The 25,471-nt window shown below is 44.6% G+C and overlaps 1 protein-coding gene across 1 annotated transcript in view; it reads left to right on the forward strand.

Annotated features, from left to right (window-relative positions):
- CACNA1C (calcium voltage-gated channel subunit alpha1 C) overlaps positions 1-25,471 on the forward strand; it is a 432,625-nt gene that overhangs the window by 391,536 nt on the left and 15,618 nt on the right. The window contains 8 exon segments of the mRNA XM_032187967.1: positions 9,765-9,797; positions 12,760-12,888; positions 16,510-16,575; positions 20,064-20,155; positions 20,970-21,135; positions 22,021-22,148; positions 23,820-23,916; positions 25,205-25,307. Of these exon segments, the coding sequence (XP_032043858.1) occupies positions 9,765-9,797; positions 12,760-12,888; positions 16,510-16,575; positions 20,064-20,155; positions 20,970-21,135; positions 22,021-22,148; positions 23,820-23,916; positions 25,205-25,307 (814 nt within the window).

A 25,471-nucleotide genomic window follows, 5' to 3' on the forward strand; every position in this document is an offset into this window, starting at 1 on the left:
TGACTAGGAGAAAATCTGCTTCACCCACAGCCAGTTCAAGTGTTTTCTTTTCCTAAGCTGAACAGACATGACAGCAAAGATGCCTCAGCAATAAAGAAGCACTTGTTAATACAAAGACACTGAAACAAATTGATATTTGGAGCTTGGGATTTTGAGTCTCATCTGTTTGATCAGACTTGAACATAGTAAATCACATACAGTGAGCATTGCATTTCATCCAAACCATCCCTACTATTTTTTTTAACCGACAAATTCATAAAATCAATAATCATCTATTCTTGGAAAGAGGTGCAGAACAAAAAATGTTTCTCAGTAGTTTTGTAACAGCTAGCTTCAATCTCCATATGACCACCTATAAAATGCTCTGATAATGCCTGTTATTGGCATTTCCAATCCCAGAATGGTTCACAGGCTCTATTGTACCACACATTAACATACAGAGATCTAGTATGCCTCTGAAAGCACCACATTTCTAGGAAATTGCATGTTCTGCATCAACATTAAATAACTTTCTAATTGAAAAGGCAATGAAAAGGCGCAGCCTGTGAATTAAATACTAACTGCTACAAATCTCAGATGAAAATTGTCCATAACAAACTCTCTCTTTGGGCTGCTGGTGTCTCTGGCCAGCATCCCTTGAGCAGAGATTCATTACTCAGATGTAAAAGAGGCTGCCCTTTCACCTGTATCCACTGGCTCTTGCAGTGCACAGTCCTGTTGCATTTGAACAAAGGTTAATTGGGTTTTCTCCTGGTGTCAATGGGATGTGCAGTTTCTTTCAGCACCTTCATCAGAGCATAACTTGGTCTTTCATCTTCACCCTGCCTGAGAGCCTTTGGGCTTGCCAAAGGAAGGATCCCGGCAACAATGCAGAGTCTTGGAGCTGGTACACTGTCTGCCTTTCTCCTCAGGAAAACCTACGCGTGGTCTAGTCTACATCTGTCTCTGTTAGTGCACGGAAATGTTACCATTTGAAGGAACTGGAGATTTTGCTGCAAACCACAGGTCTGCTTCTGGCCTTAACACCACTAGTGTAATTTTCCATCGGTTGCACAGGAGTTGTAAAGATGCAGCTGACTGGATTCATGCATTCCTGCCAAGCACACCTCAGTAAAACAACCCTTCATACTGAGCTTCCAGCAAACCTTTTCACAGATGGAGACCATGAAGGTCTCCTCCTTTCTCACATATGCAGTTGAGGTTGCTCAGAGAAACCCCCGTGACACCATTATGCAGAGAGCATCAAGTTTCAATCTGTTCTTCATCATTTCTTCTTCCTAATCGTCTTCCCACACCATGCAATCCTATCAGCTAATAAATAAATAATTAACAAAGAGCAGTAGAAGAAGTGGCTCAAATGCTGAGTGCACAGAAGACAAGCACAGCTGTGACAGAAGATGGACTTGCTTCTAGGAATTTGCTTAATTCATCAGATCATCATTCCCCAAGGAATATGCAGCCAGTAGATGATACGCTTGTTTTCAGTGCTGTGGAGTATTGCAAGGTGTTGGAGACAAGGAAAGCTCCTCAGGAAATTCATCTCAGAGAAGAACTCTGCTGCTATTACCCTCTCCAAGGCAAGGCGTATGAGGAATGGAAAAGGCCACATCTTTTACAGTACACAACAGCATCTCTTTAAAGTAACTAAGACTGATACAAATGCTTTGAACAGTCTTTTATTTTTCAGTTCAAGATCAAAATCAGTGGCATGGTCTTACCAGACCCTTGGCAGACGAGCCACATCAGAAGTCCTCACTCTACTTGCAGTCCCCCAGAGCAGCAGTGCTTTCATAGCACTGCTACAAATAAGATGAGGTGATGGATTTATCTGGGTGTTTGGGATGGGAGAACCTGGAGATAAAATGAACTGTCCTTAGGAATGAGCCAAAACCAGAACCAGGCTGTGCTCCGTTTGGAATACCAGCATCACAGATTTTCCTTCCTCTCTCCCAGACAATGAAAAAGAAAAAAGAAAGAGAAAAAGGATCCATGTAAGAGAGAACATAAATCTTCCTAAAGGGGTGGAGGAAAAGAAGACTGTCCTTTCCATCAGAGTGATGAATTTGGTGTTTAAAAGCCATGTTAGTTTTGCCATAGGAAAGATAGTGAGACCCACTGGACTACTTAGAAACAGCAATGAGGAAACCATTGGCATTGATGGTAATGGAGCACAGGAAAGCTGGAGACCTGTGAACTCGGTGTTTTCACACTTGCAGTCTCCATCTTGCTCAGTGGTCTGGTCTGCTCCCAAGGTCATCCCTTCAGTCTGCTTTGGGCTGGGGCAGCCTCACTGGCATCCGTAGAAACCCTGCACACAGCTGGCCTTTCAACATTTATTCTCATGGCTCACTATCTTCAGAGCCTTCATTATCTATATGTTCTAGGCCTTTCTTTGACTCCCCGTCCCACAAAATGCAAATAATAATACACAGGCAAGCCGCACCTGCCTCTCCGAGTCAGACCAGTCCTTGTGCCTGGAGATGAGCACTGCATCTCTGATAGCGTTTAATATCTACTTGTTTCTCAGGAACAACCCCCTAGGCCTAATTACCATAAGACTTGAACTCATCATTTACCCAGAGCTAATGAGAAGGATTATTAAAACATCCTGAAAATTAAGAATAATTTGCATAGGCATACTTTACCAATTGTTCTGCTTTTCCTCTGAAAGTCATGAAAAAAATAGGGCTTTCAGCTGTATAAAAAGGGACTCTTTCATTAACGGTCCAGTAATTGTCAATCTAAGGCAATTTGCATAACCAAATTAATGCAATTGACTTCCCTTATATTTACCTTAAGCACTTGAAACCATAAGATTACTGTCTCACAATTTCATGGATATATATATATGAAATTAATTAATAAGCTATTCAAATTGGTATGATTTGCATATTTGAAGCTAATTAGAAAAGCAAGCTCTAGAATTTCAAAATCTTAGAATACATAGGAAATGAAGGGAAAAAAAAAAAACAACACACACACACAATAGCTGCAAGACTCGCTTGCGGTAAAAGTTACCTTGAACTTATTAACTATTTTTGGAATAGGCTTTTGTTCACTTGGAGATGCTAATATCTTCCCCAGGATCTGAGGTTTTGTGGAAACTATAATATGTAGTTGCATTTGCATGAGCTAGCCCTGTATGAGTGTTGACCCACATGGTTTAGTGCCAGCAGAAATGTAACGATAACCTTCATTGCAGGTGTCATATTTTTCCTAATCCCCCACATTATACCAAAGAAAAATTTAATCCCCTAGTGCAAGAGATCTTAGTCTCTTCTGCAGAGCTGTCTGAAGCCTGTTACATTGCTTTTCCCAGGGAAATCTGCAAGGTGTTCACCATTTGCCCCAGCAAAGGCAGTGTCATACATGATGATTCCCTGTTTTCCTGTAAGATGGTGCCCTTTACCAATAGATGTTAAATACAAAGCTCGACATATGAAAATTAAACAAAAACCCTCTGTTGCTTCACCCAAATTAGAGCTATGAGGAGGCTTGATTTTTTTCCTTTGTTTCACAAAATCTTGTAATTCCAATATGCTTTTCAATTTTAAAATAGAATACAAATGGAAAATTACATGATTTCCAGTAAAAGAACGTTCTAGCAGAAGTAGATGGGGAAAATCAAAACATTTGTTTCAGTAAAGTAAAAACACTTCAGTCCAGGATTGATTATTTTCATAGTTATATAACATTTCTAATTGAAATGAAAACTCAAATTGAAATGTGCGGGGATAAAATGTGAGTTGCAGTCTTACTAACATTTCTGAAATGTGTTTTTTTTTTCAAAATTGACATGTTTCTACAGAACATTTCAATTTCAGCATCAGCATTCTTCTAACAGAAAATATTTTTGTAGCAAAGAAAATAATTCTGTCTAGTTTTATTCAAAATATTCCCAGAAATTCTCAAAGAAATGCACACTTAATGGAAGAGTGCAGCATTTGAACAGCTTGCCTTGCTTTTTTTATTTTTTTTCCCAGCTAATAATTTGGTTTCACTGTAAGGTTGTGGGAATTGAGAATTATGCCATCTGCAGTCCAATAGTATTCCTTGTCAGAGAAATACCAGACACATTTCTGCCTGGCCTTATAATAACTTCACAGACTTTGGTGGCCAGGTAGATTATCTCTAGAGTGTTTGTTAATAAAACCACACACAGCAGTGGCAGACAGATGACTCTGGGGGGGTTGTGGTAACTCCACGGTGTACTGCCAGCAGCCAGCTTGTTTGGAAACCCTAACTTTTTCTCTCTCTCCACAAAGAGTTGTGTTACTCAGCCTCCTGAGTTGCTTCAGCCTTTTGACACTACAAACACAAGAAGAAGTCTAGTGGCTTGTCTTTAATTACATCTCCGTGGCACTGATAAATTCTAAATCTCTCCTTCTCATGTAGCCTAGTAAATTCTTGTTCTCCTTGAAGCTCATGTCCTTGCAGATCCTGTCTCTGCTTGTAAGTGACCACCATGAGTCAAATAAAAATCCCCAGAATAGCAGTGCTGTTGGCTTGCAGTTGTCCTATTTGTGGCCTCTACACCCAGTCAAGATAAAAGTGGCCAACCATCTGAAACAATCCTTCAGTTCTTTCTAACTCCCTGCAGCAACAAAATCAAAGTGCTGTTGCCTACCAGCTATCCCTAATGAAACTGCTTTTAATTCCCCTCAAAATCTTATTCATGTTTGTATGATGTGGTCATCTTCTCTCTGTCCAAGAATGTCACAGCTGCAGTATGGCTATGGTAGGCAGCAGCCTTGGAGGACTTCAAGATACAAAGAACTTGAGTGCGAAAAGACTGATATCCTAGAACAGTGAATGAGTTACACAGCACTGCAGCCTGCTCACATGAACTCTACATTGCAGATTCTCAGAGGCATCCTTCCTGCAAGAAGTAGAAAAAAGCAAGAGGTAATCACCTATCACCCCCTTCCTCACTGAAGAACCAGTGGACAAGCTTCCAACAGATACAGCATCTTCATGGGTAACTTTTCATTCTCCAGTCCTCAACACCAATCAAGGAAACAGGAGACATCTGTCACCAACAACCAACTACTGCAAGTGATCTCTAAAGAGTTTCATCCGCAAGCTATGTTGTCCTCAGTGGAGAAATCCCATTAGCAGTTGTTGGCCACAAAAGGCAACATAAGCATCTGACCAACTTGTTTTCTTGAGACATATGAAGATGCTCTATCATATCATGGTGCTAAAGTACTGAACAGATTTCCTCTCATCTCTTCAAATCTAAGACTACCAGGCAACATCAGAATGTGGCCATTATAGCACTGTGTTGAGTGAAACAACTGTGGGAAACAAAGCAATAGTAACTCTGTGCATTCGAGTTGCTTATAGGTTCCCTAGATCAAGCCAGGCCTAACATTGGATTCTGCCTTGCACGGGATTACAAAAAGAGATTCCTCCCCATAAATAGAATGAGTCTTACTAGAAAGTAGGAAATTTTACTGTTCAAAGCTAGGAAAAAATTCAGCATGAACTTATTAGCACATACAGAGGCTATGCTCAACATCTTCAGTGTGTCCAGTGGTGTAAAAAATCAATACCATCAACAGTGCTGGTAACAGGAATGCCACCTGCCTGTCATCCCAATGATAGTCATGCTCCTACAAGTACTGAAACATACTTGCTGAGTAGTTAAGGAGCCTCCATGGATTTATTAATTACCAACCTAGCGGAGCTCCACTGTTTCTAGGTGCTATTTCTTTGAAAAGACCTATAGTTGTCAGCAAACCAGCCCAAAAAAAAAAAAAAAAAAAAAAAAAAAAGAAAAAGATCTCAAACCTCTCAAAGCATTCCTCCATCTCTAGTGTTCCACAGGGACAAGGAGGGATTCATGCCTCTTCTCAGGATTTTTCTACTGAAACTTTCATTTGAAATTATTAACTCACCTTATTATTATCTTCCGAATCTTGATCTATCCAGAAGATATTCAAAGTCATGTCTATTTCAAGGGGCTTCAATACCACCATGATGGTACAACTTTTAGTCTTTTTGCTCATGTTTTTGCTTCTGTCTTTATGGCTCTGAATGCAAGTTATCCCTTCTCAAAAAAAAAAAAAAAAAAAAAAAAAAAAAAAAAAAAACAGAATTTGTTCTGGATTACAGAACAGCATTTTGTAGTACAATATTGACTGTTATACAGCACCCTTAAAACACTGAAATTGGATCTCCTGGAGTGCAAATGTTATCTTCTCCTATTTTTCAAAGCATTTGTGTTATATTCAGCATCTGGAAAGCCCCTAAACACAGCAATCCTCTTACCTCTGTTAAGCAATATTTCCTCGACTTGGTGGCATGATCAGATATGACTCATATGTGAGTCAGTGTAGACGTTCAGGAGACTCTGATGCTCCCTGTACCAATTGGAGGTGGTATGTTCTTTGGGAGTAGCCATCAGTAAGACTCAATCCCACCTACCCAGGTGGAGCACTTTTTATTTGTTAACCAGAGAGCAAGATTGGCAGGAAGACAAAACAGTTACCTTATTTTGAGCTGTGTCCTCTGAGATTTTAAGTATGTCTCTTGAATAAGCATGTCTTCTTTCCTGGGAACCTCCTTACCTGGGATCCTGAATTCGTGATGGGCATAAGCTGTACCTTTCATTTTTGTGCCTGCAGGAGCTTTAACAATGTGAACAGGTGAGCAGCAGCTCAAGCAATGTGTCCATGTGTGCTCTGACACACACTGAGCATAGTTAAAATGAGGTACCTGTGGGCAACAATAATCTGAGGAGCTTTCCAGACATGCTTCAGGGATCCCTCAGACTTCATCCTGCTCAATCTTTACTTCAGCTTTTAGTACCTGCTTCTCTGTTTCTTGACCTCTTCTGCTCCTTAACATCTGTTACCTTTTTTAATATGGTAACATTTAAAAAAAAAAAAAAAAAAAAGCATCCTGCATCAGATATTTCTCCTCTTACCCCTCTTAACCTGCAAGTCCCCTTCTATATCAGTCTTACTATGTCCCTGGATGTGTTTGTGACATCTAATTCCGGTCCCTTTCCTCTATGATAGAAATTGCTCAGAGCATCATCTCTTGGCTGATCTCACTGTTAGTGTTGTTGCCTTTTCTTAATTCAGTTATGTGCATGCTACTTGTGCCCCAAATGACAAGAACAGGGTAGAATAGATGAATTTCCGTGGCAGATTGAACCACATGCAGAGGAAGAGGTGGTTGCAAGTAAAACAGTACAGCCAAAGCCACCTTCTGTTAAGTGGTGTTACTTCTATAAAACCTCCTTCAAATATAATAAACAGATGAGGATTTGCTTTTGTACATTGTTCTGAGATTTGTAGAAATGAAATCCTATTCACTTCAGTGGGGCAATAGACACCAACTTCAAATCCAAATACCTATCACCATGTCTCTATCCCTGTGAACAAGTGTGACCTACTAAGTTCTCAGGTGCCAGGTGCCTGTCTTTGTCCTAAAATTAGCATACCCTCATCATTTGCAATGTTACAGATTCTCAGAAAATCTAGCAATAGCTCTCTGTATTATTATTAGAAATGGCCACACTTTAAAGTCCCAGTAAGAAGTTCTCAGATAACTGTGCTCAGGTGACTCTTTGGCACTCATGGAAGATGGAAGGATTTGGCTCCTCTCTCAAATTACTGTGGACATCAGAGAATGTATTCAGCAACCCACACAACTGGGGATTAATTCCTCTCACCCCCATATAATCATGCACAAACTACTGTATGAGTACAAGCGTATTAAGAACCTCTGCCCATTTTGCTTGAGGTTGTACAACTATCACCTGTCAGCATTAGCAGAAACTTTCCTGCACTGCTTTTGAGCCTTTATTATAGGTGGTGATATAATATGCTTCATATCTGACCGCATCTTGTAATACAGGCCAGTTAATTAAGGGAATAAGAGTGGAGTAAGTCTACCTCTACTTCCCTTTCTTAGCAATGCCAAAGATTAACAGTGGCTCCTAGTTTTTCAACATGTTGACAACTCCGCCAAGTTGAGCATCTCATATCAACAGTGCATTTTAGCTCATTACATAGCCATATTGTTTTATACAGATTTTTTTTTACTGTTAAGTTACTATTATCCTCCCTTTCTGATGAAATACTAAGAATATCAAAGTGACAATTAAGGTATAGTATTCCACAATAACTTATAAGACTTCTTCAGACAATCAGTCACAGATGCACTGACACTGTCAGCCAGGAAAGATGCTGGATCCTGAAAGGTGCTGAAAAATATTTGACTTCCTTCAGTCAGCTTGAAGGAGCTTTGTACCTAGTACCAGGAAAGCAGCAACCAGCAGAATAAGGATCCTCTTACTGTTAGAAAAGATGATTGGCAAAACTCATAGAGAGAGGAAGGGAGATGGGGCAGAGAAATGCACTGGTGGAAAGGAGAGGTTTGCCCAGCAACACAAAATCAAAATCTGTAAGAAACATCCCAATGGACACTGCTCCCTTACTTGGTATTCAAGCCAACATTTGCCTGAAAGTTTCTTCTGAAAAGAAAACATAAGAGCAAGCACATGAAAGAGAAGGATGAAAGCAATGAAAGCTGACAATACCAACCAATGAGTTAACCCAAACAAATATCGCATGGTTAGGAATAGCGTGGGTTTTTAATTGGTCTCATTTGCCTATATGACCAAATAGGCTGACCATCCAACATACAGTTTTTATTTAGGTAATATTGTGCCAGCTTATTTTGTACAGTGTCCTTGGAGAGCAGAAGCACACTGTGGGAGTCCTACATGGCACTAGAGGTGATTTTGCCATTGGCAGAAGCAGTACATCAGTTTCAGCTTTAGTAGTGTAGTCACAAGAAGTAATGTCAGACCAGTTTGGCATATGAAAGAGGTTTAAGCCTGAAGGATTACACTACCATTGAACTGAAGGACTCCTGATAACATTGCCTTTATTTAATTTTCAGTTCTGCTTTTTAAACTTAAAGATATTTGCTGCCTTGGGTGTTTTTAAGAATTGCTTTCAGTAGTGGAAGTGGCCCCAGATGTTATTCTGGGAGTGTCAAGCAGAGTGTTTGCAGCAGCTAAACCCTTCCAGGGATGACTGGGGCTCAGTTCAGCTCTGCTTGGCCTCAAAGGATGTATCCGATGGGTCCCTGGAGCTTTGGTGTGAGGTGGGTGAAGGTAGAGCACGCTAACCAGCTTTAACAACACACTTTCCACAGCCAGTGGTGGGTATTGAAGGGTTGCCAAGAGCTAATTACACTGTCCCAGCCCATTTTCTTAGTAACAACAATGTAATCACCCAGAACTATATGTAGAGGAATAGGCGTATATAGACAGAAAGTGTTGCTTTAGCACCAGGATATTATGGGTTTACAGATCGGATTGATGCACTAGAAGCTGGCTGCTCCCTATGCAGTCATTGCCTGGATCTGAGCTGAGGAGCTAAATCAGCCCCCTGTACTGAACTTGGTAGTAGTGACACAAGAAACATTTTAACAGTATCAGTGCCTCCACTGCCTGGATTCAGGATATCTAGCACTCAAAAGATACTGGGTCAAATTCGTGTGTGGTATTAGTGGATACAGCTCACATCATTGAATTCAGTGGGAGTTGTACCTACTAATGCCATGGCCAGCTTTGATCCTGGGCATCCCAGGGAATGAGCCCAGCCTCTTGTGCATTTCTTTCACACTCCCTTTTGCCCTCTTCTGCCATTTTGTTGCTCCTGTGTTAGCCAAGACCTAGTTTACTAGGGCTCTTGATTGGAGACTTATTACAGCTTATTTCTGTCTGCCTTTCTTTAAAGCCAGCTGAACATACCCAATGCTCTTCCTCTATGGTAAGACCAAAAATACAGACCACCCTCCCAGCTTCTGTGACACTCTTTCTAACACACTCCTTTATTCTCTTCCCCGATCACGAGTTCTCTCTCCAAGCCCAGCCTAGTTATTTGTGCATGAAGCTGCCATGTTGTGTATTGGTGTGAGTCTGGTGTTCACATGAGCTGTGAATATGCTGCACATGTGTACTTCTTGTGCATCCTGAGCTTTCCTTTGGTCAAGTTAACTGTCGTTCTGCCTTCTAATGAATCACCAAGAGAGAACCAGACCTGGTAAGATTTCTTGTTAGCAACACACTACATCACAACCAATGTGATGCTGAATGTGATTTCACATCCAGGCTTACAGACTAGAAAGGACTGGAGCTCTGAAGCTCCTTTTCAATGAGATGTTGTCAGTGTAACATTTGAGTTCATACTTTGCACAAATAAGAATAAGCAGTGCAGTGGCACACACAGATTATGCTGCTTTGGTGTACAAGGCTGTTCCTAAGCTACACCATCAGCGCTGCAGTAACTCCATTCTCTGATTGCCACCTTGGAGAACTTCCCTCCTCTGGCAAAGATGTGCCTTCAAAAAGCAGAGGAGAAAGTAAGCTACCGGGACAGTGGTTAATGTGTAGCCACCTAGTTTTAAAATGACTGTAATCTCCTGAGGCATCACTGAATATTTTTGGCTACATGTTTTGATGCCAGCGAGTTGCAGAGATGTGTGTCAGGGAGAAATTTGTTTCACTTTGTCCACTGTGTAGATTTTGTCTATCACAGGGCATTTGGAGGGCATGAGAAGTTTACTACTTACATCTCTTGCCTCCTCTCAGCAAGGAAAGACAAAGCAATACTAAAACATCTGTCCAGACTCATGCCCCAACTGGCTGCCATCCAAAGGGTCAAGCCCACAAGGAGAAGCAGCAGGTAGAATAAGAAAACACTTCTTTTTTTTTTGTCACAACCATAGCAGTAGTGACACCCACACAATTTTTAAATTTCAACCTCAATTCTCTTTTAGGTAGTATTGGAATTTATCTCCTTAGGAAGAGTCAAAAGGTGGCCATAAAACTTCTGTAGGCTAGGGAGAGACCTTACAGCCAGCCCTCTAGGATGATAGTTCTTAGGGTATTAATTGCCAAGAGTTTTGATTTTTTGGTAGCTACATTCCCTCCTTTACCTCAGAACCATTCCCTCCAGTTCACTGAAGCCGTCAGACTGTTGTCCAAGTCAGAAAATAAGAATGATGTGAGATTTAGGGAACACTCAGGCTTTTCCGTGACACAGCCTGTTCCCCTAATCTTTTTCGCCCCGCTACTGCGTGGGCAGCTAGCGTCAGCCTTTGCTGCAGACTGGAGGAAGCTACCCAAAATATCCACCGGTGATTCACATGGATAGACAGACAAACTGCAGCTGTAGCGCAGTCCTGAAGTATTACAGGCACACACATCAGCAGGCAGGGCTGAGATGCAGCCGGGGCGGATGGAGCCGAACACAAACCTGCACGTCCCAGGTGGGAAACGGGAGCACTCTCACAGCACAGGTACACGTCCTCATCTGCACAGCTGGAGTTTTAATCCCAGAAACGTACATCTGGGCAGTTCCTGTGCTTCAGATTTTATCAGAAATGCAGAGGCAGATGCGGCTTTTGCTGCCCTGTGGCAGGAAATCCCAAGGGTCTGTTCTCTCTTGGTTTACACAGTGGTGAGTAGTTAACAGCAGGGGGTGATCTGCACTGTTTCTTCCTCCAAAACGTTGCTCTTTTGGTGTTTAGACTCCAACTCTGGTCTTTGCAGCCTGGGTGGGGACAGAAGGAGGCCTCTGGGCACTCCGTTGCTCCACAGGCAGGTCCAGTGGCAGGGTGACAGTGTTATCTCCCCACATGACAGGAGGTTACGTTCCCACAGTGCTCCTAGTGGAAACCCCCAGTTCCACAGGCTTCGCACAGCATTTAGGGGGTTAGTGAACTGGGAAGCATCGCATTTTCTGTGCCTTGCCTCCCCTCAAGCTAGACAGCGAGTCCTCTGCAGAGGCCCAGGTACGCAGGCTGGCAGCTCAGCGCTCAGGAGGAGGCTGCCTTCACACGTGTGCAGGCTGAGGAACGTCAGGGCCAGCCCAAGGGAAAATGCTTAGGGACAAAGCAGATGCTGTGAGGAAAAATTAAAAAAAAAATAAAATAAAATAAAAAACAGGCCAGAAAAAAAAAAAAAAAAAAAAAAAAAAAAGAGTATTTAAAAATACCACACGCTTGAACAGTAGCAGTGAAGCCAAAAGAAAACGCTTGTGTTTTTTCTTTAAAAAAAAAAAAAAAAAAAAAAGGCAGTGCACAGACTGTGGGAAGTACAAAGGGGTCATGAGAAAAGCGAAAGGCCCAGAAGCAGAGCAGCAGGAGCTGGTGACCACAGCTCAGCCCCCAGCAGCACAGCCGCAGTGGCACAGGGACAGCAGGGCTGTGGGGCTGGGGGCAGCACATGGCCGGCCCCAGGGGGGTTTCTCACCCCACAGCAGGCCTGGGACCTGCTACTGCTTCCCAGAGCAAGCAGCACGTGGCTGGTGCTCACAGCAGGTTCAGCAGCTGGATCAGGGGCTTGCTGGGGTAAAACATCTGAGGCAGGTCTAAAAAGAAAGTGTCTCTCTCCTCCAGTAAAATATCAAGGAGAATTAAATCTTTCCCATGTTAGGGAGAATGTAGAGGAGGGAGCACAATCAACCCCTGATCCCTAGAAGTCCAGGCAAGCTGAAGGGAGAGGCCAATGGCCTTGGTAGCCCCCATAGGTAGCCTCATCACTGTGGGAGAGAAGACAGGACAGAGTGGCCTCGGCCATCCCTGGCGTGCTGGGGCAGTGCAAGGCCAGGGAGCGTTACCAGGACAAGGAACAGTGCAGTGAGCTCTCGGCATAGCATCCTCTGTGGCCCAGGGCCCTTGTTCCTCCTGTGCTGTTGTAACTCCTGCCTCTGTGCCAATGGCTTCCAGAACGCAGAGGAAAACTCTCGCATCTCAATCACCTTCTTCCGACTCTTCCGCGTGATGCGTCTTGTGAAGCTCCTGAGCCGAGGGGAGGGCATCCGGACACTGCTTTGGACCTTCATCAAGTCCTTCCAGGTATTCCTTCACTTGTTTCGCAGCAGGACATAACCCTTTCATTTTTTCCCCTCGGTTGACCCTCGGGGAGGGTTTTCACCCACATGGCCACTGCCCAAGCTGAAAGGATGCTCGTCAGAGCTGCACGTGGTACAAGTGAGCCTCGAGTAAACAGGGCTCAGGGTGGGTGTGTTTCATTTTTAAAGCATGAGTAATTGCTTGAGACCTTCCTGAACCGCCTTGATAGTTCTGTTCAGGTCAATTACTGTCTGTCTGTAACCATTCAATCTTTTTTTTCTTTTTTTTTCATTTGAGCTGTATTTTATATCTGTTGATTTAAGTGAAATTCACAGCTATGGGGAAGGCAAGGGCCTCAATTAAATTTCCATTAAGCCTTGTTTTGAGGCTTTCCAGTCAATATTATAGGTGTGTAGCCCCCGTTTTTTCGTTTTCATCGATGAAGAATTTCACCTTCTTGGCCCTAAACCTTTGGCCTTGGTAACAATGACAATTATTAAATTGCTGCTGCTTTTACCCTGGCAGCAGGTGCATTTCAGTGCTAGGTGAAGTACCAGAGTAGATAGCAGAAGGCAAAGGAGGCCAGACAAGACAAAAATCATCACCTCTGGAGACAAAACTAACACCAAGAGATAGCTAATTTCTAGAACAAAAAAAAAAAATAATAATAAAATAAAATATATATATATAAAAAAAAAATGCTTCCAAACCAGCCACTAACCTGCAGAAAAATGCTGTGCAGAGATGAATGAATCCTGCATTTTCCACTTGACCAGACTCAGTAGGCCAGCACAACCTGGCCAAGAGCCTGGGCAGATCTGGAGGAAGCATCAGGGAAGGATGGCACAGTAATACAAATGGTGATCTAAACATGAGGAAAGATGTAGGGACACACTACTGGACAAAAGCTTGAAAGGGTGACTTGCACAACACAGCAATCTTGAAACAGCTACTACATATCCCTCAGATTCAGGCTTTAAATGGTTGATTGCATTTTATTGACTCAAATGAGAAAGCAACTGACCAATTCTTTAAAACTGGAACCTCACCAGCTATGACACAAGCTGAGACCAAAGCCTGCGGTGCTGTGGATCACCCTGACTTCTGTCTCTGTTAGCAGGAGTAGCACATGTTTACACTAGGGATCAAATCTGGACGTTTTCTAGTGCAGTTCTCAGGTGTAGCTGTAGCATCAGGCTTGTGCAAATGATTCTCATTTTGCTCAGTCCTTGACTGCCAAAGGTTCTGATATGGCACAGCAGTTTTCTGACACAGCTGCACCATGGGGCCGTTTTCCCATTGCTGTCATGGTTGCTAAATTTCAGGTTGTTATTTGGGCAGCTCCAGTGGGAACCATTTTGTCTGCATGCATAGGACTGAGATTCCCTTGGCACAGCTCAGCATCCCCGATGCAGGGGACAGAGTCACACTTTCCAGTTCATGCTTCCCCTCCCCATGCCCCCTGCGCTCCTCCAGCCTCCATAGCAATAGCTCGCCCTTATCCTGAGCTCAGCTTGCCAGGGCTCTTGGCTGGAGAGGATGAGATGGATGGGAAAGGGAGTGCCTGGTACTTCCCTCCAGTGACCTCCAGACCTCTTTGATTGAAGAGTCACTTTTAGGCAGGGTTGAAAGGTGGTGGGAGAAAGTATCAAGGGAGGTATCTTCCACAGCAGGGGGAATTTAAAAAAAAAAAAAAAAAAACCCTGCAAGCGTCTTTTCCCTTTAAAGCCTTTCGCTGTTTATAATATGCTATTCTCTGCTTAGAGCTCCTCCTCTTGCAAATTCTGGGAGGTTGCTTTAGTAGCTAAGAATAGCCCCGGCACTGAGCTCCCAACTCAGCCACTCTCACCATGAAAATCTGGGATCCCTGCAGACTTTGTCTGGCACAAGCTCTGCTCCGTGTCCCCACATGCTTCCAGGAAGTCTTGTTGTTCGCACAGGGCAGCCTCATAGGCAATGGACTCATGGAGGAATTCAGATCCCATTGTAGCTACGATGTGCTCTGTGCACCTAACGCCCTATATGTAGCTTGGAGCACTGCTCAGAGGAGCGTTGGTGGGAAAATGCTCAGCAGGGTTTCCTCTGGCAAAGAGCAGGCTGGCAAGCGGGAGGAGTAGGAAGTGAGAGGGGTGCTGAGGGCAAGGCAAGGCCGTGGGAATCAAAAGGACAGAGTGGTAAAGCCAGGGAAAGATGGGACTGGAGGAGGACACAGACAGGAGAGTGGAATGTGGGAGATGGGGAGCTGAAGGAGCCACGGGGAATAAGGAGCAGACATGAGTGGGAAGGTGCATCAATAGGCTGAGCAGAAAAACATGGAAAGAAAATGGAGAGCAGGAGAGAAGACACTCTTCCAAGCCCTGTGTGAAAGACAGAACTGGTAAGGTTATGTCCTTGAGGTCCTGTCTGGACACTACCTTGGGAGCTCTACTGAGGTTCTCTGTGAATCAAGTCCCAACTAGATCATCACAAAATGTGTGGAGCCCAGTTCTGAGCTATTGCATCTCCACTGGCATTGTGGGGTAGCCATGTAGATTCATCTGACCCTATAAAACACAGAGGAATCTCCCTCTGGGTCTTGAGATGATTATTACAGACACTGATTAAAGGTTTAAATTATGGCCATTTTGATATTCAGATGTCTTTGAGGTGATTTCTGCATGTTTTAGTCAAATCCCCATGGTGGTCAGTGAAAGTTGTCAATTTAGACATAAACTGGAAATGTATAAATAACATCATATTTTAAAATAATAATAATGATGTTGTAGGCTTTTTATGCTCCATGAAATGGGATGTTCAAAATCCAGCCCAGGGGCTCTACTGGCATTCTCAGGATGAATACATCCGCCCATTGCCTCTGAAGTAAGGTCTGGAAATCTCTGGCCTGAGCACTATATTTCAAAAGCAACAGAGTAGAAAATTCCTTCTCAAAAACCCAAGACAGCGAGGCCCTGAGCTGTGTGCCCTTGATTCCTGCTAGTGGTGGAGGTAACCGATAGCACTCAACACTTTGCTGATTGCACTGGCCTCTCCCTCCTGAGGCAGCTCTGCAAATCAGGGTTCTGCATTTCCTCTTCAACAGCTGATCACAGACACTTAGAGAGCTGCAGACACCATCACAGACACCTAACACTGAGCAGAAGACAAAGCTGATGCCGATTTAGATACTTAGGATGGCACCAGCCGTTGTAGGAGCCTTGAATTTGGATCTGGACAGCTGTTGCATTTTCAGTTTCACCAGACTGGATCCAGGAAAAACACAGTCAAAGGACATTGCCATTTGGGACAGAATCAAACCGGTTACAGTAGTTTTCTCCTCATGGTAAGCAGATATGGACGCTGTTTCTGCCCTGGCTTTCCTCACTGCCAAGGGCAGGAGCGACTTGAAAGAGGCAGAGTCAAAACATCGCGAGTGGGAGCCTGGCTGGGCTGGGTGGCAGCAGGGTGGTGGCGCGGAGGGCGAGCAAATATGGTCCTGTAGAGGCATCTAGTGGCCAGCTGGATGAATTACAGACTCCACGTTTCGGTCAGTCTCTGCCCAGTTTCCCCAAAGCCAGGAGCAAGAACCCGGCTCCGTAATGCCAGGCTTGGTGGAGACACGGTGCTCTCTTTTTTTTTCGTTTCTAGGCTCTCCCCTATGTGGCTCTTTTAATAGTGATGCTATTCTTCATCTACGCCGTGATCGGGATGCAGGTAAGTGATACTAAAGGTTCAACTGTTTCTTTCTCCTCCTGTTAGAGTCTGGGGGGCTGATCTATAACGTCACTTGATCAATGTGTGGTTATAAAGGTTTACAAGAACATTTTCTCCAAGCAAGGTAAGAAGGCAGCTGCTTGGTTGGAACACGTTGTCTGCCTGTGCACTGCCAAAAGGATCACAACACGCTCCAACAAAACCAAAAAAATCGATCCATTTAATGGCAAAATACAATATGCAAACAATAAAAGGAATGTGCCACCACTCCACGCTCCAAAGGAACACCGAGCAGCTCTGGCAAAGGTGAATTAGTGCCTTGCTCATTGGCTTAGAAGAGTTGTTTCAGTGGGCTCGTGGCCATGCTGCAATGAACAAACCCCATTTTTCTCTTGCATCACTTTCACACTGGCCTAACTCCATTGGGTTATAAAGAGCAGCATTTGATTTACACCCGTGAAGGCAAATATGGGATCAGAACCAATGTACCGACCCTGTGTTTGTGCCAGTTCTTCAGGAAGCTGCATCAATACAATATCCTATTCAGTTTGCAAAATGAACTTGGAACCAGCCCGAGCATTCATCTGTGCAAGGAACTGATGTTGCATACAGACCATTGAAGACAGCATGTGATGCAGGCACAGTCTGTGACAGTCCCAGCCTCATTTGCTGTGCTTTTCAAACTAAGCTTCAGTTTCCACTTCTGTGTTAATCAAAGATCTCAGACAAGTCAGCCATCTGGGATGAGAGACCAAACTGTAGAAAGGCACGGCATAATTACTTCCAGAGGCCTTTAAACATGACGGGCTTCTTAGTTTCACAATTCAGAAAGAATTTCTAACAAAATTCATCTCACCTCTGTGACCTTATTTTAATTTGTTTCCTGTTTTTATAATCACATCTTTTCACAGACTCCATCCACCCTCCCCCAGTCTGAAAAATAAAACTAATCATTTCTTGAATTATCATAGGTTATCTCAATTGCCCTTAGTAATTACAGCTGTCATTTAATCTGCTGGGCTCATTCTTTAAACTTGCTGCTTTGCCTTTAATACCTAACTTGTTCAAGTGGACAAGATCTTTGCAGGATTACCTATACTATACAGAAAATCACTTGAGATTATTATGCTAGTGTTACATAGCTACATAAAGCATTAAAAATGACTTCCCAGTACCTACCCAGATGGGGGTTACGACGATCATGGTACTGCCAGGGCTAGATAGATTATTCTGTAATTCTATTCCCTTTTCTATCAGCAAATTCTGAGTTGGAAATCTAATCCTTAGCAAATGCTCAAACCTCTGGTTTAACCATCTTATCAGCCTGAAGATTATACATCTCTCCTTCACATGGATCTAGGTCACTAGAGTGCTTTCTGACCTCCTGCCTTCCAACAAAAAAAACAGCTCTTCTCATCTCCTCTCTTTGCTCATAGCCCTGTTACTTCAATTTTTTTGTCAAAATGGTGTTTCAACGTTTTGTGTGCTGCTCTCTTGAACCTGCAGACAGGTAGACTTCCCTCACACATAGGGACACGTAGGAAGGAAACTTCTTCCCCACTCCATTGAGCAGCTTCCATGAAAGCTGAGAGGTACCAGATCTGACAAAATTGTAAGAATTACCCACGTGAATGAGACCTTCCATTTTATCTCAGCTGCACCCCTGACTTGGAGCCTAACAACATTTGAGCCTTGCTATCCAACGTGCCCAAGGGGAAAAATCCAAAATGATGTTGACAGATGGAGCCACTAACATAATGGCTTAGGAGACACAGGCTGAAGAGGCCACGAGAGAGGAACCTCTACTTGCAGCTCGTTGCAGCTGACTAATGCAAAGCATCCGTGGAAGCTGTTGCTGGTGCATCATGTGTGAGGGAAGCCGCAGGGAAGAAAGGAAAAATCAGACTTCCAGCATGGGAAGTTCCCATGCCTACGCCTGCCTGAAGTGAAAAATATGGGCTGCCTCAGCTCGAGCTGCCTCTGAGCATTTAAGCTGTCCTCCTGCTCCTCCTCAGTGCAGCTGGGGCTGTCACTGCTACCCACAGCGTGGGGGCGGTCGGGGCTGGGGAAGGCCCACATGTCCACGAGGAACTCCTGCAGAAAGCCTGCCACGTTCAGACCCTCCCTCCCTGCTGGCACGGCCTTCCTCTCCATGTCGCTGTTTGTCTTGGGGTGTTAATTATCAGTGACATTTGCTTGAAAAGAGTCTCCATGTTCTCTCGGAGCTGCTCTGTTCCTGCTGCTCATTTTGGCTACGAGATAACAGCACTCAAGTCCTTGAGATCTCTGCCACGTTGTTGTCGATGGGCAATAAATAGTCCTGACTGACTGTGCTGGGCAGAGACCTTTCTGCTGGGCAAGGTTTGTTAAGCTCTTAGCCCCAGTGCCCACAAGTACAAAAGCAAAATAAAATTTTTTCAAAGGAGCCTGAAACTCTGCTGCACCGGGGGCTTCACATCTGAGGGCAGACCCTAAAAGGTCTGGCCAACGTTTCAGGCTTTGTGCTGCGGATGGATGAGTTGGTGCAGCAGTGGTTGGCTGGGCTTGGGAGGGAGCTGTAGGCCATTTTTGTGGCTTTAAGGAAAAGTCTGTCAGATCACCGTTATAATATGGAGCAGCTCAGGCATGGTGCAGAGAGAGCCCCAAGCAGGCTGAAATAGCCAGCAGAGTTTTTTTCTCATGCAGTGACTAAAATTGTTACCATCACTTTGTACCTAAGACAAAGTTCCCCACAAGGGCTGTAAACCCTCGAGTTAGCTTCTCTGCAAAAGCCTCACTTCCACAGCACACAAGCCACCAGTTTGCTTCACTTCCACCAGGGAGAGACACTTCTTTCAGCCAGAATATGAGGCTCTTAAACTAGATCTCTACCATACGCCTCTCATGATTACTTCTCATCTGTTGTTCGCTTCCAATGCTCCGTTCCCTTTTTCTCTGGACAACTCTAGTCATCAACTTCACGCTGCTGCCTTCTGAGTGGCCCTGAGACACCTCCTGGTGACAAGCATGGTTTTTAGAAGGGCAGGCATTTCGATAATTTCCAGAGCCAAGGCAGCATACTTTATGTTGTTTTGGGAAGATGCAAGGCATCGCGCAGACCTCAAGGCTTTGCAGCTGTTGGTCTTCTGCTTATCATTTCCTCCTGGTGCAAACAGATAAGCGAAGAGGGAAGGAGACTTTCCTTCTGTGTCCGTAGCTTCTTTCAGCTGGACCCCCTCCCCTTGTGAGTGCCTGTTAACATAAGACCCCATATCACATATTCACAATATATGAAATAAAGAAAGGGGCTTCCTGTTAAATATTAGTGCTTTTCTGGTGATAAAGCAGAAGCAAGGGAAGGAACAGTAAATATGAAAGACAGTTTAAGAGAAGAGCAGTTTCTGTTAAATGTCAGGTCTCCAAAGTCAGGGTGAGGCCAAGAGCTACAGGTAACGAGAGGTTTGGGGACTTTGCAAAACTAACCTGAAAAGACCTCTGCTTTCTGCCAGGTGTTTGGTAAAATTGCGCTGAACGATACCACGGAAATCAACCGCAACAACAACTTCCAGACCTTCCCCCAAGCAGTGCTGCTGCTTTTCAGGTGGGTGTCTGACAGCTCTGCATTGTGTCAGCCCAGGAGCGTGATTCCTTGCTCTTGGGCACAGATAATCTCCTTCTACCGTGTCATGCTCGTGAGGTGAGTGGAACATGTTGTCCCTTAGTGGGAGAGCCTAGGAGCCACGTCAGGTGGAACAAATAGTCCAGTAAGCCTCCAAAAAGTCCAGTAAGCCAGTAAGCCTTGTGCCCTGCCACCTGATGCTGGCCAGCCCTCAGTGCCCCAGGTCACCTCTCAAAAGAGAGGTGGCCAGTTGTTCAGTGCTCTCAAATGCTGATACCACAAACTCCTCCTTTCTTTCACATCAAGGCAGGATGACTTCCAGCTAATTTTAGCAGGGAGGGGAGCATGAGCTCCCACTCATGCTTTGGCCTAGCTCAGTTTGCACATCATCCTGCTCCAGCTGTGGCCAGGTGTGCCAGGGCCAAGGAGAGGTGCTGAAGGGGGGGAGAGGATGGCAGGGAGTTGGTGTAAATGCAGCAGTCTATATTCCTTCTTTCCATGGAAGTTTGTATTGTAATCCGTAGCCGCATCACACACGTCTCAGTGACTCTGACTGGCCAGACCATGACAACCCCATACCAAGACTAGGCACAGTCAGTCAGGAACAACATACCCATAATGGGAACAGAGCTAATGAAGAGGAGCAAGACATGCCAGTGAATGTCAGAGCCTGACCGTCAGCCTGACGGGCTTGTAATCAACCTCAGTGGAGCAGGAGCAGGTTGCTAGTGTGCCAGTCCCTCCCATCCTACGTCAAAGGTCACTGCTGTCTTCCCTCGCCTTCTGCTGTGCCCAGGTGTGCCACTGGCGAGGCCTGGCAGGAAATCATGCTGGCATGTCTCCCAGACAAGAAGTGCGACCCTGAGTCAGAGCCAGCCAACTCCACTGAAGCCGACCACTCCTGCGGCAGCAGCTTCGCCGTCTTCTACTTCATCAGCTTCTACATGCTCTGTGCCTTCCTGGTGAGTCCACCCCAGCACCCAAAACCTGCCCCCAGCTCACACTGCCCCCCTGCCTCAGCACTGCACAGCAGAGGGGTGGCTTCAAAGATGGGAAATCTCCCCGTGGGGCCTTCCCCAGTGGCCCCCTCTCCATGACAACAGCCCCTCGGTCTCTGCAGCTCCTGCCTCTCCCTGCAGCTCTGGGGGATGCTCTGCTCCCAATCCCAGTCCTCTGAGCACAGCAAAGGAGTGCTCTTCCCTCCTCCCCCTGAATGAGAAAACCAAATTAGCGTGTTGTGGGCTGTGCTGAGGCTAGCAACGCCTCAGCCACACTTCCCACCTTCCCTCCTACCTTCCTTCTGGCTGCTGAGCAGGTTTTTCCTCCCCTGCCAGCAGCAATGACTGTGAGAATACACATATCCCACTTGCATCTGCTCCGTGCTGGCAATGCGGCATTGCTCAGAGCAACAGCACATGCTCTGCAGCTGGCATCAGTGCCCAGAACTCTCCCAGTGAACAGCAGCAAAATTTTAAAAGTTTTGGTCTTGGGCCAGAATAAAGGGCTTTCATCCCAGCCCCACTGCCCACAAAGGATAAATCCCAGGTTCTCCCACTGCTATACCATCCTGGTGGGCAAAGACAGGTAAATAAAAAGCCATCACAGCATGCCTGCAGCAAACCTGGGCCTCATCCATCTAGCTGCAAGGAGAAAAATATGACCAGCTGAGGACATCCTGCCTCTGGGATCTTCCCATTTAAACTGTGGGGCTGACATGGGGGAACAGAGAAACCACCCCCCATGACTTCCTAGTTTTATGAGTCCAAATCCAGGCTTTGAACTGAGAACACCATAAAGTCTTCTGCTACCTGCCTCATCCACCAAGTCATCTTTATGCTTGTTTGCAGATCATCAATCTTTTTGTAGCCGTTATAATGGATAACTTTGATTACCTGACACGGGACTGGTCCATTTTAGGACCACACCACCTGGATGAGTTTAAAAGGATCTGGGCAGAGTATGACCCTGAAGCCAAGTAAGTAACCCAGCCTGGACAGCAGAGCCTCTCAGGAGAACAGGCCTGTTATTTTCTGTTCTCTAGACCCAGTGCAGTAAGTGCCATATTCCTCCTGTATTTTATGCAAATATCTCACAATAGATGCCTCCACAAAGTATTACTGGTGAATCCAGAGGCCAGCAATGCAAGGATACACACAAAAATCTCAGCATCTAGGCTGCGCTGTTACCTGGCTGGACATTGCTTCACTTTCAGTCAAGGGGAGATACAGACTGCTCAGGGAGGGGACAGGAGAAAATTTAGAGAGGGAGGTTAGCAGCTTGCTTTATTGTTGCATGTCTTTGGGATATTGAATCCAATCTGACTCTTCTCTTTAGCTTTCTACTCACAGAAGAGCTGCTGTGCTGAGATCTCCATTTTGTCGTGTGTCATATAGACCCATCACAACCTGCAGCTTCACACGACTGCTTTACATGCTCTGCAAGGTTATTCACATCAGCAGACTTGCAGGGATTTAAAGTTACACAAGAACAACTCACACAAGAGCTTAACTGACATTCAGTATTATATGCTCTGCTTGACACATGCTTTGGCTTAAAGTGCATTTAGATCCCTCTGGCATTACAGTCTAGTTGACAATTGTAATTGCAAAGCTCCCTTCATAATGCAAAAACTGTGGAAAGAGACCTTGAATGAAAAGCAGTTAGTTCTAGTTAGTCTCTTTAGTTAGTCTCTTTAGTCCTGGATCTGGAAACAGTGTCAAGGTTAATCTGGGCTCAGGCTCTGCAGAATGTGAGGCCATGCCACTGTTTCCAAATGATACTTAAATCAAAACCCTTCTTCCCATCCCATCTGTCCAGAGAGACTTTCAATATAGATAGGGGGCAAGCACAGCATTCTAATAAATACACTGTTAAATAACAAAACAGATGCTACTATTTGTGTTGGTTTGAAAGCAAGACTGCAGTGGCTGAAACCATATCATAGATAACCCCTCACTCCAAATGACATTCTGTTACTTCCCATCTATAAATGTGCTCCTTTTTCCTCTTCCCCACCAGTGTCCCATGGTAGAACTCCCTCCTCCCTCCATGAGAGAATTCTTCTTTTGAGATAACATTTACAAAATCTAAAAGAAATCCAACTGCTGCTGTCTCAGCTGAGAAGCTTCAGGACTTTATTTTGTACTGGCTCCAGTGACAGCCCAAAACATAAACAAGTATCAGAAGACAGTGGCTCAGGGCTATGTGTATGGGAGAGAAATTGCCAGGGAAAAAAAAAAAAAAAAGACCCCGTGTACCTCTGTAACTGCCATAGCCCTGTGGCCAACAGGCAAACAAGCATAGATTTTGAGAATGTCAGTGGTGGGGGAACAACCCCAAAGTGTCCACTCGTGCACAGGGAACTGCAGCATTCAAAACTCCAATGTGAATTCTTGCATGTATTGACTTGTGAATCACAGACAGCTGTGATTTCTGTACTGAGCGAGTGAGTTATGTGAGTATAGGGCAAATCCTGAGGAATGCACCAAGCATAAGAGTTCTGAAATGCCCTCTCAGCTATGTCCAGGTTACAGGGAGTGGCAGGCCTGGGAAGATCTAAGTGAGACTTCTAGCACTGCATTCTGCAGAGGAATCAGCAGGTCGTCCTGCGGTAAGGATGGAACCCTCACTGTGCTTTCTTCCTTAGGGGACGGATCAAGCACTTGGACGTGGTGACACTGCTCCGGCGCATTCAGCCCCCCCTGGGCTTCGGGAAGCTCTGCCCCCACCGAGTGGCTTGCAAAGTAAGGCACACTGCGGCTCGGGGAAGGCTGGGAGTCACAAGCAGTTGTGGTTTGGTATCAAACACACACACCAAGACAAAGCAGGGTGGACAGAAATAACAGGGCAAACAAATATATCTCTAAGATTTTCTTTTGACTAAATAATGCATACAAAAAAATCCTAGTGTGAGTACAATATTAAAATACAGGAAGAACAAGTACACATTTTCTGTGAAAATGTCTCGCTTATGTCTTCTGTTGTGAGACTCCAGCTATGAAAAAGACTCTCTCTAGTGAATAATGACATGCTTATAACCTTTACACTTCCTTGCTTTGAAGTTCTTTCTTCACCTCCTCACAAGTCCCAGAGTTTGTATGTGACTCATGTAGTTGTTTTATCAAACTCAGAGCAAAACACAAAGGCCGGGGTGTATACACAGAAATATGTGACTTCTGTGGCCTACTGCCCATCCCTTTCAGTCTGCTGTCTGGCAATTGTCTGTTGTCTCAGCCTGGTTCAAACCCCACAGTCTATGTAAGCAATGATAGTGATGGGGGATGACATCCTTTCCCCACTTTAGTACTGAACCAGGCCCATTGCATGAAAGTGGCATTAGACAGAGCTCAGACAAAATCAGCCCCATGATGCATAAAAGCTCAAACCAAGTCCCTGGTGTCTCTCACCTCCTGATACAGAAGTAAGGATGTAAGATCTGGTAATGGCTACATCTTGCCTCAGGTGTATGTCCTTGGTCTCAATGAAGTTCACCCTGCAGCTGCAACACTACCGAGCACCCACTCTCTGTCCTATGTGGCTTTACAGAATTACTGCAAGGTGGGCACAGCCCTACATTAAAAGGGAGAGGGGAAATAGTTGGATAAAGCATACCAGCCAATCTCCTTTGTTCAAGGCTACCCCCTCTTTCAGTGAAAGATTCTGACTCTATATATATTTGCAGCAGTCACATATTTAGTGCAAATGAGCCTGCAGGTGCCTTGTGAGGTATGAAAAATCAGTTTGCTCAAGTGCCTACTTGTAACAAGGAAAACAAAAGCTAGAAAGTGATAGGCACATTAAAGGAAAGAGTATCTACCAGTGGGAGAGAGACCCCAGGGCAATCTCTCACCATAGCTGGGACAAATGATGGATATGAGAAGTACTCTTAAAGTTGTGTAACCAAACCCACAGGTCACAAATGCTGAAGTGAAAGGGGTGGCAGGTCTGGAGAACATCATGAGTGTGTAAGGAAGAACAAAACTGAGTCCTTGATGAAGTGTGATTGTTGTCTTTCTCCTCCTTACTCCACAGCGCCTTGTCTCCATGAATATGCCACTGAACAGTGATGGGACTGTGATGTTCAATGCCACTCTCTTTGCATTGGTCAGAACAGCACTGAGGATCAAGACAGAAGGTAACAAGCTTGCTGAGTGCACGGGTAACTGAGTGATGTTCACACCAAAGTGTGTTGAGCTGGAATGCAACAATAAGGACATTTTGTGTAAAATGATACCAGTTATTAACATGCGGCACATGGTACAAAAAAAAATGTAAAGATGTTTGGAGGAATAATATATT

The sequence above is a fragment of the Aythya fuligula genome, chromosome 1 (genome assembly GCF_009819795.1).
Source record: "Aythya fuligula isolate bAytFul2 chromosome 1, bAytFul2.pri, whole genome shotgun sequence".
NCBI classification, from domain to species: domain Eukaryota; kingdom Metazoa; phylum Chordata; class Aves; order Anseriformes; family Anatidae; genus Aythya; species Aythya fuligula.